Below are 15,069 nucleotides of genomic sequence, written 5' to 3'. Positions count from 1 at the left end.
TACCAGACTGCAGAAGTGTTCAGTCTTTATATTACTGCTAGGTGTACAAAATAAAAAAGAGAAGAATAACTGGCAAAAATTATCTATGGAAATTAGGAAAACATTCTAAAGTCTCCACTCAAGGACTGCAAATATTTTTGTGCATGAATGCTATTCACTTTCATTATGATGCTAACATCTTCACTGATTTTAAACTGTTTGCAGACACATGATCCTATGCAGACTTGTGTGGTCCCTGATGTCCTGTAATTATCCACAACGATCATATTTAATACTGTATTAAAACAAAAATAAAAACTGGCAGTTTACCCACTTATTAAGTCAAGAAACAGATAGTCCTGTATCTCCTGTTTACAATACTAAATTCTGATCTCTGCTTTCACTGCATAATCTTCTGTAGTTTTCCTTGCCATTCCCCAGTACTAAGAAAATAGCAATTCACCACTCTTCGTGTACAAGCAGCCAATGTCAAAACATCCAAAAAAGCTGAAAATCACAAATCTGCAAGAAGCTGGCTTAATCAGTAAAAACACTAGTACTTAGCAGAGATATCCATAATACAAAAGACAGCAGTAGGGTGGAGAGCTGCAGAATTCCCCATTTCATTCCTCAGACTAAAAAGAATGCATATAAATTTCCCTGTCCTTCAATGCCACCTTACTTCACCACTGCATTGGTATAAAACACTAGACTGGTAATTTGTAGTAAAAAAAAAAACCCAAACCAAAAACCACCTGCCCCCTAACATTTGTTCTATTTGTATTGCTAAAGAAAAGCTTGAAGTCATTAGCACACGCTGCAAATGCCTAAGTATCACTAACCAATTCAAAACCACTTTCAAAGGCTATACTCAGCCTAAAATGTGACACCAGGGGAGGCACACAATAAACCTATCACACAGCCCTTAGGGATTAGAGGTGTGAATTACTGTCCTGAAAGACCACATAAATAAAACTCAAAATTCCCTCTTTAAAATCTTCACTAGTTGATTATATAATGTACTGGTCTACTTCTATGGGTGCTGTATCTAAAAGTGTTGTTACAATGCATAATACATTGTAGGCAACATAAGACAATAAGCTAGAAAACAATCAGAAAATCTGCTACTGAACAGCTCTAATTGGATCCTATCTGACTAAGCTTTCTTTTTCTGCTAAGCAATATTTAGCTGACCTTTTGCAATATGAAAAATACTGCTTTACTGACCTTGTTTATTGCATGAAAACAGTCCAGCAGTGTCAGATGAAAACGGCAAGTACCAAAGGAAGCATCCCTAAAAAATATCATGGCCAAAATGGTAAAATTATCCCATTTTAATCCAAGTGAAAATAATTGAAGATATTTATCTAAAACAACTTTAAAAACTGCTTCAAGATAGTTACTGTGCTAGTGGGATAATTATGACAAATTACTAGTTAATTTCCCCCACCCTGCATCTTACAATAATGCAAAACCATAAAATAAGTTATGTTACTAGATGATCCATGAGTAAGATTACTGCACTTACAGTTTTAGTAAAGCTGACATATTCAGTTTCTGACATGAACAATGAAACTAGCGTTTCAGTGTTCATGTCAACAAAGATTAAACACAAACTCCTTGTGGTAAGTTAATGCCTAAATTAGTTTCATATTCTAACATACACTCTTAGAACACTTTCTTCTGAAGTATACTTTTAAAAAAGTTAAACTTTAATACACTGCAATTTTTTCCTTCAAACTGTTTAAAAGAAAAAAAGATGTTGTGCACATGCATTCTATGTTTATGTGAGCAGCATCTTCTTACTAAAACTGTCAAGATACACATTCGTGTAGATATATTAGAAGACTTTCCTTAAGATGCATAAAATAGTTCATGCCTAAACATGAGGAGAAACTGGTTTTCATTAAAACCTTTTCTTTCAACCACAATTTTCTAAATTCTGCTGATCCATCGTCTTATTATGTGACCATTATTAGATTCCATAAGCACTGCAGAGCAAGCAGAATTCTTAGAACATGGAAGAAGGGGCTGACCACCTGGGAGGAACACAAGACTGCTGTCAGAGGATGTAGGGACACAACGAAGAAAGCTAAGGCCTCCTTAGCATTTGATCCTGATTAATAACCTCATTAATGATCTGGATGAAGAGGCAGAGAGTTCCCTCAGCAAGTTTGCTGATGACACAACACTGGGAGGAGTGGCTGATATGCCAGAGAGTCACGCTGCCATCCAGAGGGACCTTGACAGGCTGGAGAAATGGGCTGACAGGAACCTCATGAAGTTCAACAAGGAGAAAGCGTAGTCCTGCACCTGGGAAGGGACAACCCCAGGCACCACTGTAGGCCAGGAGCTGCCCAGCTGCAGAACAGTTTTGCAGAAAAGGACTTAGGGATCCTGGTGGACACAAAGTTGAACATAAGTCAGCAATGTGCCCCGCGACAAAGAAGGCGAACACTATTCTGGACTGCATTAGACAAAGTATTGCCAGCAGGTCCAGGTGGTAATCCTTTCCCTCTCCTCAGCACTGGTGATGTCACAGCTGCAGTACTGTGCCCAGTTCTGGGCTCCTCAGTGCAGGGACATATGGGAGAAAGTGCAGTAAAGGGCCACAAAGATGAAGAAGGGACTGGAGCATCTCATACAGAAGGAAAGGCCGAGAGAGCTGGGACTGTTCAGCCTGGAGAAGAGAAGGCTCGGGTGGACCTTATCAATGTATATACACACCTAAAGAGAAGTTGCAAAGAAAACAGAACCAGGCTTCAGTGGTGTTCAGTGACAAGACCAGGGACAATGGGCACAAACTGAAACACAGACGGTCCCCTCTGAACACCGGGAACCATTTTTTTCACTCTGAGTGTGACAGAGCACTGGCATAGGTTGCCCTGAGAGGCGCTGGAGTCCCCATTTGTGGAGACATTCAAAAGTCACCTGGACACAGTCCTGGGCAACCAGCTCTAAGTGGCCCTGCTTGAGCAGGGAGGTTGGACCAGATGACCTCCACAGGTCCCTTCTAACCTCACTGTGATTCTGTGGTTAAGTGAAAAAAGAAATTGTTTGCATCCTGCTAACAAAATTTTTCATGCTGATAATGACCCAAAGTAGCAACTACCTGACTGACTTTTTATTATTCTACAGGAAGGTACTGTTTATTGCAGAGATGAAAAAGATCTTACAGGAAGAGAGCTCAGACCAGTATTTAAGTTGATCGTTAACATAATCTGAATTCCTCTGTTTGCACCAGGTTTAGTTGCACTAGTAAGCTCAAGAGAATGGTGAAGTTTGCAGACACTTCAGCAGACTGTATCTGTTATCCTAGAGGTTGGACATGTCTTCGGATGTCAGCTTTCAGTAAGTCTTACTATACACATCTTTGCATTTCTTTTGGTAGTGCTGTTGAAGTGATGGTCTGGGAATCTGGGCAGAGTATGTGACCTAAGTGAAAAGCTACTATCTCCATCACTCACATAGAACTTAATGATACTTCAAGCAAACCTTACATTCTTCCTAAACTCTTACATTCTTCCCCTATTCTTCTGGGAATATAAAAATGGAATTTAAAAGTAAGAAATGGGATTATGGAAGTATGCGAGCACAGAGAGGTGCTACTACAGCATTATACTGAGGTGGTGGCAGAGTGAAAGTAATAGAAATTCAAATAATCAAAAGCCTGTCTCTTGGCAAGAGAGGCAGAAAACACAAGCAAGGACTGAATTAAACACCCCATAACAATATATTTGAACACTAAACTTGCCTTCTAATAAGTTTTTTGGCCATTCTTTTCTGCATATTGTGGCAGCCAATGGAATGTTAAGTTTAGTCTAACTTTTAGAAACTCTTTGAAGGAAATTGAGAAGTTGTTCCTCTGCATGATGGATTGACTTTATTTGCTAAGCAGCACAGCATATACCACAAAGATAAGTCTGTGGTCTGAAACAGCTAGGATTACATTCCCTCAAGCAACCATGAACCAATGGTTTTACACATTTCCTCACTGGTAAAAATAAATACTTAAAAGGTACGCCAAATCATAGGAGGTTAGCTAGCAATCTTTATGTGCAAAACAGTATTTGTGGATTGCTGCATACATTTGAGAAGCGGGAAACATGAAGTGCTAAAAGCATTACAAGCCATTTGTGATGAAGGACAGATATTTTTATATGCTTAACTACCCTCTACTGGCACCAAACCAGGCTGCCAAGCAGACTGAGAAGCAGTGTAGACCAAAAAGCCCAACAAGAGTACATACAAAGCAGAGTGACTCCTTTTACCTTCTGTTGTCAGTACACTTCAGTACCAGCTGCTAACATCCCTGTTCAGCAGTCTGCACTTAAAACTCAGGCAGTGAATGTGTCACATATTAAAACTTCAGCAAAAAAAAACCCCAACAAACAAATTTGTACTGATAAATGCTACATTCCTCTTCAAAATATCAAGGTACAGAAAGTTCTAACAACTTGTTTTTTACCTGAAAGGAAGACACGAAACACCTCCTGCCAATATAAGCCTATACACATCTTCTGGGGATTGTCTCAGGTATATTATCTATTTTTGTGGAAAAAGAAAAGGAAATAAAAATATTATTTTAAGACTGATATTAATAATTTCAAGTTGGTTGTTTACTACAGAAGGCATAACTAATTATCACAGAGCTCAAAAGTGTTGAGAAAGGGTGGCATCAAGAATAGATGTACAACAAGAAAAGTGTACAACAATAAAACTAACATAAACAATATAAAATACTGGTCAACCTAGAGAAATATATATTTTTAAAGAAAAGTTATAGGTTTGTGGACTTGTTGTTCAACTATAGGCTACAGCACAAAAGCTTCTGTCCGTCTGGCTTCTTTCATGTTTCTAGTGCAACTCTGCTGGACCAGTTTGTAGATTTATTTTCTTTTAATTAAGCTTTTAAGATGGAAATCACAACACAAAACCCTACAGAGATACAAGCAAAGCTATGAATCATTCAGTCTACAAAACAGGGTGTACACTCAGCAGACAAGATTAAAACAGTAGTTCTTGTATGTTTTGATCTTCCTGCAGCAGTACATCTGCATTATTCCAAATCCTGTACTTCCTCCTTTGCACTGGTGAAGCAGTATCCCTAACTAAATCCAGATGCCATAAAGGAACAGCAATAAAAAAGAAATCTGTAGCTTCAGAAGCAAAATCCTAAGAACAGAATGAAGTAACATACTTGAAGAACTATGTATCAAACTTTCTACTATCAAAAACACTCAGAAAATAATTCACAAAGGACAAACACATGACAGATATCCATATGATCTTCCATCATGCATGTCAGCTCCCTTGGATAGCCTCTAACACTAAGGTCTCCTTAAAGAATACTGTAAAACTCCTCTTTTATGCAAATCATGTCTTCCAGTATCATCAAACACCATCCCCAGCATGGCCAGAAAATAACAACAGCTTTAACACACTACAGAAAGTTTTTTAATTATTGTTCAGTAAAATTGTTTACATCTCTGATATTAATGACCATTTTCAATAGAGGTTTTTTGAAAGTAAGGATTCTAATGAGTTAATGCTCCCCAAAAAAATCTAAGTGTGGCATTTTTGCTTTCTATGGCTTTTGACATTTTTTCTTTTAAAAGCTGGCATCGCCTTTCAAATTTCTTTGATGCTGCTGCAAAATCAGCTTGAACAAATGGCTTAACATACCTTCAACAACCTATCTCCACAAACACACATGCACATGCATACACATGTATTATTGTGAGGTGAGAATGGGAGGTGGAACAGATGTTGCTAAAAAAAAAAAAAAGAACAAAAAAACACCAAAACCAAACCTATCTCGAAACTTAGCCTAAACAGACAGCTAAAACATACATGGCAACAGGTGGCCCCTTTCACTTTTCCTCTGATTCAATTACTGCGTTAAACATTTTCTGAGCATTCTTCCAGCGCAATTTGCAAAACCAAATTAAAAAACTTCTGTCTTGTTTAAGTAGTTTAGTTAAGTAACGAAAACTGCATGCTGTGTGTGTGCGTGCTTTCAGTGGGGAAGGGTGTAACTTCTGCATTTATGTTTGCAAGCATACACTTGGAATAGCAAAGGGACTTAAAAAGCCCCCAAACTACCACTGAATAGCTGCTCAGATGCCAGAGTTCATTTTCTATTTTGCAGGCATATTCATTGCCCCAGCTGTATATAAAGGTTAAGTTCCAAGAAATTTCAAGTTGTGTGCTTTGATACAGTCATACTTTACATCTTGCAGCACAGTGAACACGTATTGTTAGCAACAATATAAATCTAACACCTCTTGCTTATCAGAAAAAAAGTTCTGCCTCAGAAAAGCTTGCAAACCAGAGAGATGAAATGGCTTAACAAACAGAAGGTAATTAAACAGCAGAAACAGAGTTTGTAGCCAGAAATGAATCACCTGGAAAAAACTTGGGATTCAGTGCTGTAAGGCTGGGTAATACACAGAGAGTACTAACTGTACAACAGGCAAACGGAAATGCAGCTAATACTTGCTAATCCTGCAGGCACATCTAGCTCAGGAAGGCCAAGGATTTCTCCCGTATCTCAGCTGAGCTTTTACCAGCTTCTTAAAGAAAACAAGATGCAATGTAGAAGCATTTGTTTGCAAGTGTAACAGCTAACAGAGGCAAGTTTTTTCCATATCTTTAAGTGTTTTAAAATAAGCCTAAATAACATTACAATAGACTGATACATGTTAGTTCTTAAAGCACAGATCCAATTTCAAAATTACATTCAGTGAAGTCTGCCATCATTTAGTATGTATAAAAAGCACACTGCAAGATGGTCGTCTTCAACGTGGATGAGGTACTAAGCAAAAACACGCAGTACTTCCTGTACAACTGAAGCAATATACCGTATACTCACTGAAGAAGGAAGCTCTAAAGAGTTCGATTTCTCACAATTTTCTGAAACAGAGAGATCCTGCCATGCTTCTGCTGTGACACTGCTACACAGAAGATACAACAAGTGAACAGTTGCAGAGACAGCAGCTGATAAAATGGTCAGATGGTGCTGTCAGTGAAAAATGGCTCATCAAAAAATTACGTGAGTACGAGGATAACTGTACAGGTGCAATCATGTGGAGTGCTTCAAAAGGAAAGAATGGCATTCAGTCTCTACATAGAATGAGAGAGAGACCATAAACAGCTATTTACTTCCCAAGGAAAGTATCCTGGCAGTTAACACAACACAAGCAGCTGTGAAAGCCAAAGCGGAGACAGGATCAGTTTCTGTCAGAGCTTCCGACCATAAGAGAGCAGCCAGCTGGACATCTTGGATGCAAGCAAAGCTGGGTGGAGGCTGAACATAGAATGAGCCTGGGTTCAGGCTATGAGTGAACCAAATTTGAGCTACAGAAACACGTAAGACTGAAGGAGTGAGGGAGGGAGCAGCAAAGCCCAGGAAAGCAACAGAGGTCAAGGCAGCTGAGACAGCATATGAATTATGAAGTAGTGTGCCCCAGCAGCAGTGCATCTGTAGACTAAGAGCCAGCACTAAAGATCTGACATCTGCACTATACATTTCCAGCACTTTTAACCTTAACAGCTAGTGCTAGTCTGGGCCTGTGATCTGACCTCCCATTACCTGTTTGAATTGTTCCTAGACTGCTCCATGAAGTGAACCAAAATGCACTAAGCAGGGTTTAAGGAAAGATTCCCTTCAAAAACATACTCTTGACACAAACTGAAATTGTAACATAGTTGTAACTATTATATATAAAACTGTATGTAATACTGTTTCTGACCACGAGGAAGCCACTAAAGCCTTAAAGATGAACAATTTCATTGGAGTGATGTGGGTGAACAAAGGATTAAAGAAAGCCAGTAAATGAGAAAGTAAAAGTGATTTAAGAGCTCTGTAGTAGACAGAAGTTTTGAAAGAGAGTAGGACTTTCTAAGGCAGCAGAACTGAAGTTTCAGAGAAGATAATGAAAATGTTTATCTGATGAATAGCAAAACAAAGATACATTTGTAAATTCATGAGGTAGGTACTGGGGAAGGAGAGAAAATAGGGAAAAGACATAACCTCCAGAAATCAAAATATACTACAGCTGAAACCAGTTTGTCCAGATGCTGATTGTAATTTAAGTTTCTGTGGTGCTTTCTAAGATGCCAGAAACTTTCACAAATAAAGTTGTTCTTTTAAGTTAATGCCAATAAAGCAACCAACAAGAAGTACATTAAAAAGATGAAAAAATATTAAAATAAATTTCAAGCAATTATATTAACTGTTATTTAGCAGAAGCAGGCATTTTCTGGGATAGTTTTTTTCCATTCTTGTACATACAAATGTAGAAAAGTCTATTAAAATTTTACATTGATTTCCCAAAGGGCTTCTTTCCTGCAGGTCAGGCAAATATTTTAAAAAGCAGCTTTTTAAAAAAACTTAGAAAATTCAGCAGAACTGAAATAACATAGAAGTTCAGAAGCACAGTTGCACTGGTTTTAGAATCTTCCTACAATCATATGCAAGTGCAGATGAGTGTACATATATATCTACATATACACACACACACAAATACACATGGAAAAACTCTTAACAAAATACTTAAAAATCTTTTACTTAAGTACTTTCCAGGAAAATTGTCAGAAATTACCGACATCTTTCAAGGCAAAATAACATATTTTATCATAATGTGTAATCATTTGTGTATCAACAATTTAGAAATTTGCTTTCTTTATGCATACAACAAAAAATCCTACTGAATTTCAAAAGACAGACAGAAATCTGCTATTAGCAGTTGCACGATTAACATTGCTCTAATCACGCTTTTCATTTAGGACATCTGTTTCTAATTAAGGGACTGCAGGCAGCTCTGTGAATGGTCAAAAACCATCCAAGCATTTAGTACTGCAAAAGGTCCACTCAAGCACTGCTCCTGCCAATGTCATTGCATGATCAAATAGCCACTGTAATGGAGCTGTAACAGAGGGGCTTGCAGGATCAGGTGACCCAGTCTTGTTTTATGAGCATTTAAAAATCAACCATGGAATGAGAGTTCTTTTAGCAAGCCATGTTACTGTATGATTATGAATCATAATCAGACGATTCAGAGTGTTTTCAAACCAGGCCTATTTTTTTAAACAAATGTTTTCCAGATTAGCATTACAATCATAAAAATGGTATTTGCAATAGTGTAAAGTATACATGGTAGAAAAGGAAAGGAGACTGTTGTTGAAAAAGACATCTTAATCTTCAATATCTGGGATTGCCAAGTGAAACAGTTACACTGCATGCCAGACAAAACATGTTTGCTAATAATAATCCGTGACATAACTTGTTGCTTTTTCAGGAAAATTAAATCAGGTACATTAATATGCTGTGCTGTTAAAAACTATACCAGCTCAAGTCTGTAAATAGCACTTTAAATTCACATCTATGATGTGCTTAGTCTAATCAAGTGTATCCACCTCCTCACCCTTAACTGCAAAATCTACTTAAGGTTGCTACCTCACACATTTTACTAACCATACTGACTTAAAAGCAAGAAAATAATCAGATTATTAACTTTAAACTCCTTACAAGCAAATTTCATGTGATACAACTATGCTCCAAAACTGTCACTCACTCAAAATAGCCTGAACTGCTGTAAACTGCAAATAATCACAATCCACTCATTCTAAACAAATACAAATAGCTACTGTGTGTGCCCAGACTCAAAACACAAGCTCACACACATGCATAATTTTACTATAACTTAGGTATTAAATATTTTATTTCATTAAACCTCTGTTGAGTATACTAGCCAGTTAATACATTAAATTTTCTAGCAATATTCATTGAAGAAAAGGTTAAATACAGTGTAATTAAACCAGAAATATATTAGAATAAAACGCTTCCTGTATGGATTTGTGGTGCACTGAAGAAATGCACCTGTGGCAAACTGTCCCTTCATTAGCAGAAACACAGTCATTAAGTGGTTAAAAATGGCAGAGAGAAAAATACCTGCCTGTCTCTGGCAGCTCTCTTTGTTCATCATAAACAAAAGCAAGCAACATCCAATTAACTTTGAAACAGCAGAGGGGAGATATGGAAAACCCTATTAGCTCGGAACTGACTGGGCTGGACGCACCAGTACTTTACAACAGAGAAGAAAGCCAGCTATAGTGAGGGACCCCCAAAGAGCAACCCTTCTTCTCCTACAGGGACAAGCAGCTTGGTAAGAACATCGTGAGGAAGAACCTAATACAAACAGCAGGATAAGCTGCTGTTGTGAAGACAGATTTCTCTAATACAATTCTGAAAAGGTAGCTTTTTAGAAGACACAAATATGGAGAAAGCCAAAAAGGCGGGAGGCAACTTCTGCTTAAATGAAAGGCCAGTACTTTGTCCACCCTGTCTCTGTTACTCGCTTGCCAAGCGCAAGCATCTCTCACCAAAAGGCAGCTGAGAGTAAACAAGATTTACCCACCTATAACTCCAGTGCTGCCGCAGTTACACATTTACCACTGCTCGGCCTGGACCACTAAATAAACAGGTCTACCCGATTTCCCACAGCTTAGCGAGAGATAATTCTGCAAATGCCATGGTAAGAACAGAGCAGTTCAACATCACACAGACAGGTGCTAACTGCTGCTGCGATCTCCAGCTTCTACCCAGCGTTAGGCTCACAGCTGGGAAGAACACTAACAAATTGAAAAGGCAAAAAAACCCCCAGTACTACAGATCAGGAAGGATGAAGGAAACGCTGCTTACCCTGAAGAAAGAAGATAAGAAAATAGACAAGGTACAGAGATGAGTCCTGGAGAAGAGTGACCTGAATTACAGCAGTTCATGGGGCGGTACCCTTCGAAGGTCACCCTCCAAGTACATATTTAGTGCGAGGCCTGAGAAAAAAACCACTAAGTTAATGCAGCCAAGGGGAGAGGCGGGAGCTTGGGAATTGGGCAGACAGAGCACAGAGGGTACATTTTCTTTCTTAATACAGAAGGAGCAATGATTGAAGAAGCAGACTTTCCTCACCCATAACCAAGTCCTGGTGAAAATCAAGAGAAGCCACTGTAGAGATCAACTCAGAAGACCACTGCTGCTTTGGTAGAGTGGTAAGGACTGAATAGTGCAGAGAGCTTCCAAGGAAAAGCAATTTTTCTTTAAAAAGTGAAGAACAAAGGGTTTTCCTGCCCCCTTTCCCTTCTTTCCCCTCATCCACTCCGTCCTTTTTCCACCTGAACTCCTCCAACCAGACACAGTTCCTCAACCCAAGGTAAACTGTTGAAATGAGAACCCACCATGAAGCTAAAAAAACAAACTCAAAATTACAGAAAAGCTTAAAGTTTTGACCCATAGTTTGATGGATCCTTCTTCGTCATAATCAAAACACTGAACTGAAGAAGCAGATGGATGCTTAAGCCTACGTATGTTTTTAATGAAGGCTCCAATGTATTTCCTTTCAATCAGGAAATATGCTTATAGACCTATATTTATCACACATTCTGAACAGATCCTATACCATTGCTTGCCCCACAGAGAGCAATCCAGTTCTCCCTGCAGAAAGCAGATATGTGGTGTCTGTTCGAACACTTCAGCAGGGAGTGCTGTAATTAAGCCTGCCTCTTCATGAAAGATCATCAGAGGGCACCAGGGAAAAAAAAAGTGAGCCTCAGGGGCACTGTGCTTCTTCTGTGATCTTCCCTCACTGGAATCCTTCCTACATCCATCTGGGAAGAAACTGTACTCTACTTTATAGAAAAAGCAGTACCAAAGCCAACGTCTGTTGCACTGGAAAGAAAACCAGTGTCCAGCCAGAGCTACCTCATCATCTAGGACCTGCAATTAGGCAAGACAGGCACAACCTCATTCAAGGAGGGGACTGATACTCACATAGTGCTTCTCTTTGCTGTGGGTCTTAAAAGGAAACTGCCAAAATATTTAACACGTACAATGCAATAGCCTAAGCACAAGTGTCTGAACTCCAAGAATAACCAGTGGTTTTGACTAGCCCCTTTCTGCAACATAGCTGCCTGTAACTAGCTCTCCCACAGGCATTGATAGTCATTCATGATCTCTTATCATACTTCAGCTGGATCTGTGTCAGCATCCCTGCAGTACTCTGCAACTCCCACCTCCTTCACTACAGTTCTTTGAAGCAAAAACTGCCTACTTCTTTGTCCAGCAGCCTCCATTTTTAATTACCATGCTTTGGACTGTCATAATCCATACATATTAATCTTACAGCTTTATTCAAGTCTGTTCAAGCATTCCCCTGTTGTTATTGCAACATGGCAGGGCTACTGGATTATCAGAAGCAAGACTTATATTAGGTTTCCTGTACATAGTTGACCACAGTATTTTCCTATTGGGATGTTTTACCATTTGTTGATTTTCCATACTGTGGATTCTGCTTGAAATGTCAGCTGTTGTGCTGCATACTACTACTACACATACTCAGAACAAAAGTTCAGGGAAAAACAAAACCAATTTCCTTTCAAATAATGGCTGATAACTGAAGCGAGTACCCTTTCCCTTCTGGGCCTCCATTATGATGAAGTCATCAGACATAAGGAGTTTTCCTAAAAGATGCAATTGCTTTGTCAACACAAACTGCAAACAAGTTTAGTAACTCATATTGCCAGTTTCCATGCAGTTTAAGAATGCAAAGGTCTACTGCAACATTCCTAAGCATCTATGTTTCATATACCAAGAATGACACATTTTGAATCTAATTTGTAACAAGTACTGTAGAAAACAGACAACAGAGAAACCCTGAGGAGCAGGAAATGGACCTCTGCATGATGCAGTGAGTCAGCAAGAAGACTGCCAGCATCACAGCAAGTATTGTATAGCTCTGCAACTAACAAATAGGGACAACCTAAGGCATGAATTCTGACCCCCCAGATCTCCAACATCAAAAAAACAAATGGGTTCTCACTTCATTTTAGTACACAGTAAACAAGAGAGAAGGTTACAATCAAGGCATGTTAGAAGTCAAAGCACAATATGAATATGCTACATCACACCTTTCATTCTGAAGCATTCAGCATTTTATTCTTTGACTACACTTCTGTGTACCAAACTCATGCAGCTGGCATATAAAGCCAGTCATTTTCCCCTCTGCAGTGCGGGACCTGGCTCAGTAGGTTTCCAGTCACCTTGTATATTCCCAGGTTTTACACCAGCTCTCAGCCTACAACATGATCTCACTTCTCCTAGGTTAACTGAAGAGATCGCCTTACATTAGAAAAGCAGCAGCTGGTGAAGAAAAGGTATATTTAAACATGCATGCAATGGGAAATTATACACTGTACTTTGTGCAACATAAAATTTCTCTATTTTAAAAAAGAAAAAAATATGTGTGGGTGGGGGGGAGAAAAAACATCAAGCAGCAACTATTTTTTTCTAAATGAATATATCAATAAATATTTTTTGAGTGGTGCTCTTATTTCTTAGGAGCACAGACTGCAGTAGAGAGGAAAAAACCCAAAATCATACAACGCCATTCACATACCAGCTAGACTTTAAAAACTGTCTTTGTATGTGGTACCTTACTATAAAATACAGTAACAGGAAGACTATTCAAGAGAAAGGAATTCTTTTTATTTTGCTGTTTTAAAAATTGAGTATGGAAAAGTGAACACATTTAGGAAGCTCATGTCGTGTAAAAATTTAAATACTTACTGCGTAGGAGCCTATGAGGAATGCAGCATTTGCTTGTTTTCTCTGATCAAACCCAGTATAATGAACTATTTTCTTCCTTATCAATGAAAATGACTGTATAAAGAAATGAACAAGATTATGATTTTGCATTTTAGACCTTCCATGACTTCTTTTATAAAATTAGAGGAACGCAAGGGTCTGTTCACCTACTGTCAGCCACATGTATTCACAGGACCAAGTATACCATAGACAAGTCCCTCAAAAGCTTTCGAAGATTCTATTGCATCCCTACCTGAATCGTCACAGTATTTTCCCCAGTATCCAGCCTAAATAATTTTTGATATTAATCTTTCGCCCTAAATTCATTTAGTATTTCTGACTTCAAGCCTTATGTAACAGATAGGTGTTTCTGAGGAGTAAATACAAGGTGTCATTCTCAAAAACATCTCTGGCATGCTGAAGTCGCAATAGATTTGAAAAAAGAAATTTTTTTAAATATATAGATATTCTTTATTCTTAAAGAAAATCTCACTCTACAAATATCAACTAGTAATTGCTTCTATGGATCAGAACTGCTGGAAAAGATGCTTAGATTAAAATCTTTTGAAAGTATTTCTAAGCTTTATCATAAATAACTTTTTAAAATTTCACCTCAGCTTGTCATGTAGAAATGTCACTGTCAGTAGAAAGGACATTTACATCTGTGGTGGTGGCATAAACTATCCCCTAACTGGCTCTTGAAACAAATTTTGATATGCTTGAAACCGTACACTGATCAACTGCGAAGCTATCATAAAATGTCACTATTTAAACAGCAATGTTACTTGCTTAGATACTATTCAATACACTCAAGACAAACAAATGCCAGATCACTAGCAGTAGTATGCTCTCAGCAATCCTGACACGCCTCTCCAATACCAAACCCAGGACATTCAAAGGGGTTATAATACAGACTTGTGTTGCTTCTGAACATCCTGTAAACAGAAATCACAGAATCTTGTCTCCAGCAAACCTGTTCATAGTGCAACATGGACAAAGCAAGTCTGAACTATGCAAAGTACTATCAGTGACAGACAACAAGGTATATAAAAAAATTATCTGTTAAACTATAATGTTCTGTGTACTTCCCAATTTTCACAGTTTAGTGCCAGTTTCAAGATCTAAGCAGTTCTGAAGACGCAAACTGCGGTTCACATTAATGCTAATAAGCTTTTTTATCTGCCTAACAGGTTTTATACTCCAACATCTGTTAGAGGTCAACTAACTTCAAGTAATTCATTTTAATTAACATAGGAACTCTGTGTTTCAAAGACATAATGCTCTATCAAGAGTCCAAACCTGAAAATTACTGAGCATCCCTTAGAGAAGATAATCTCTTAAGAGCTTAACATTAGTTACTGCCACAGTGATGCATCTTCTGGATCTAAAAGTAAGTGGGTTTTCCCTCCTGATCCTCTTCACAGAATCACAAAATCTCAGGAGTTGGA

General features: G+C 38.4%; 1 protein-coding gene across 1 annotated transcript in view; it reads right to left on the bottom strand.

The window, feature by feature from the left end:
* LOC104542652 (dual specificity protein phosphatase CDC14B-like) overlaps positions 1-13,696 on the bottom strand; it is a gene marked incomplete at its 5' end in the record, with an annotated part of 18,231 nt that extends 4,535 nt beyond the window's left edge. The window contains 3 exons of the mRNA XM_010187029.1: positions 1,207-1,273; positions 4,448-4,524; positions 13,604-13,696. Of these exons, the coding sequence (XP_010185331.1) occupies positions 1,207-1,273; positions 4,448-4,524; positions 13,604-13,696 (237 nt within the window). The remainder of the gene's footprint in view (positions 1-1,206; positions 1,274-4,447; positions 4,525-13,603) is intronic.
* Positions 13,697-15,069: the final 1,373 nt, after the last annotated feature.

The sequence above is a fragment of the Mesitornis unicolor genome, unplaced genomic scaffold, assembly GCF_000695765.1.
Source record: "Mesitornis unicolor isolate BGI_N332 unplaced genomic scaffold, ASM69576v1 scaffold34986, whole genome shotgun sequence".
Lineage (NCBI taxonomy): Eukaryota > Metazoa > Chordata > Aves > Mesitornithiformes > Mesitornithidae > Mesitornis > Mesitornis unicolor.
The sequence above is the reverse complement of the archived record's forward strand: the minus strand, read 5'-3'. Positions and strand labels throughout refer to the sequence as shown.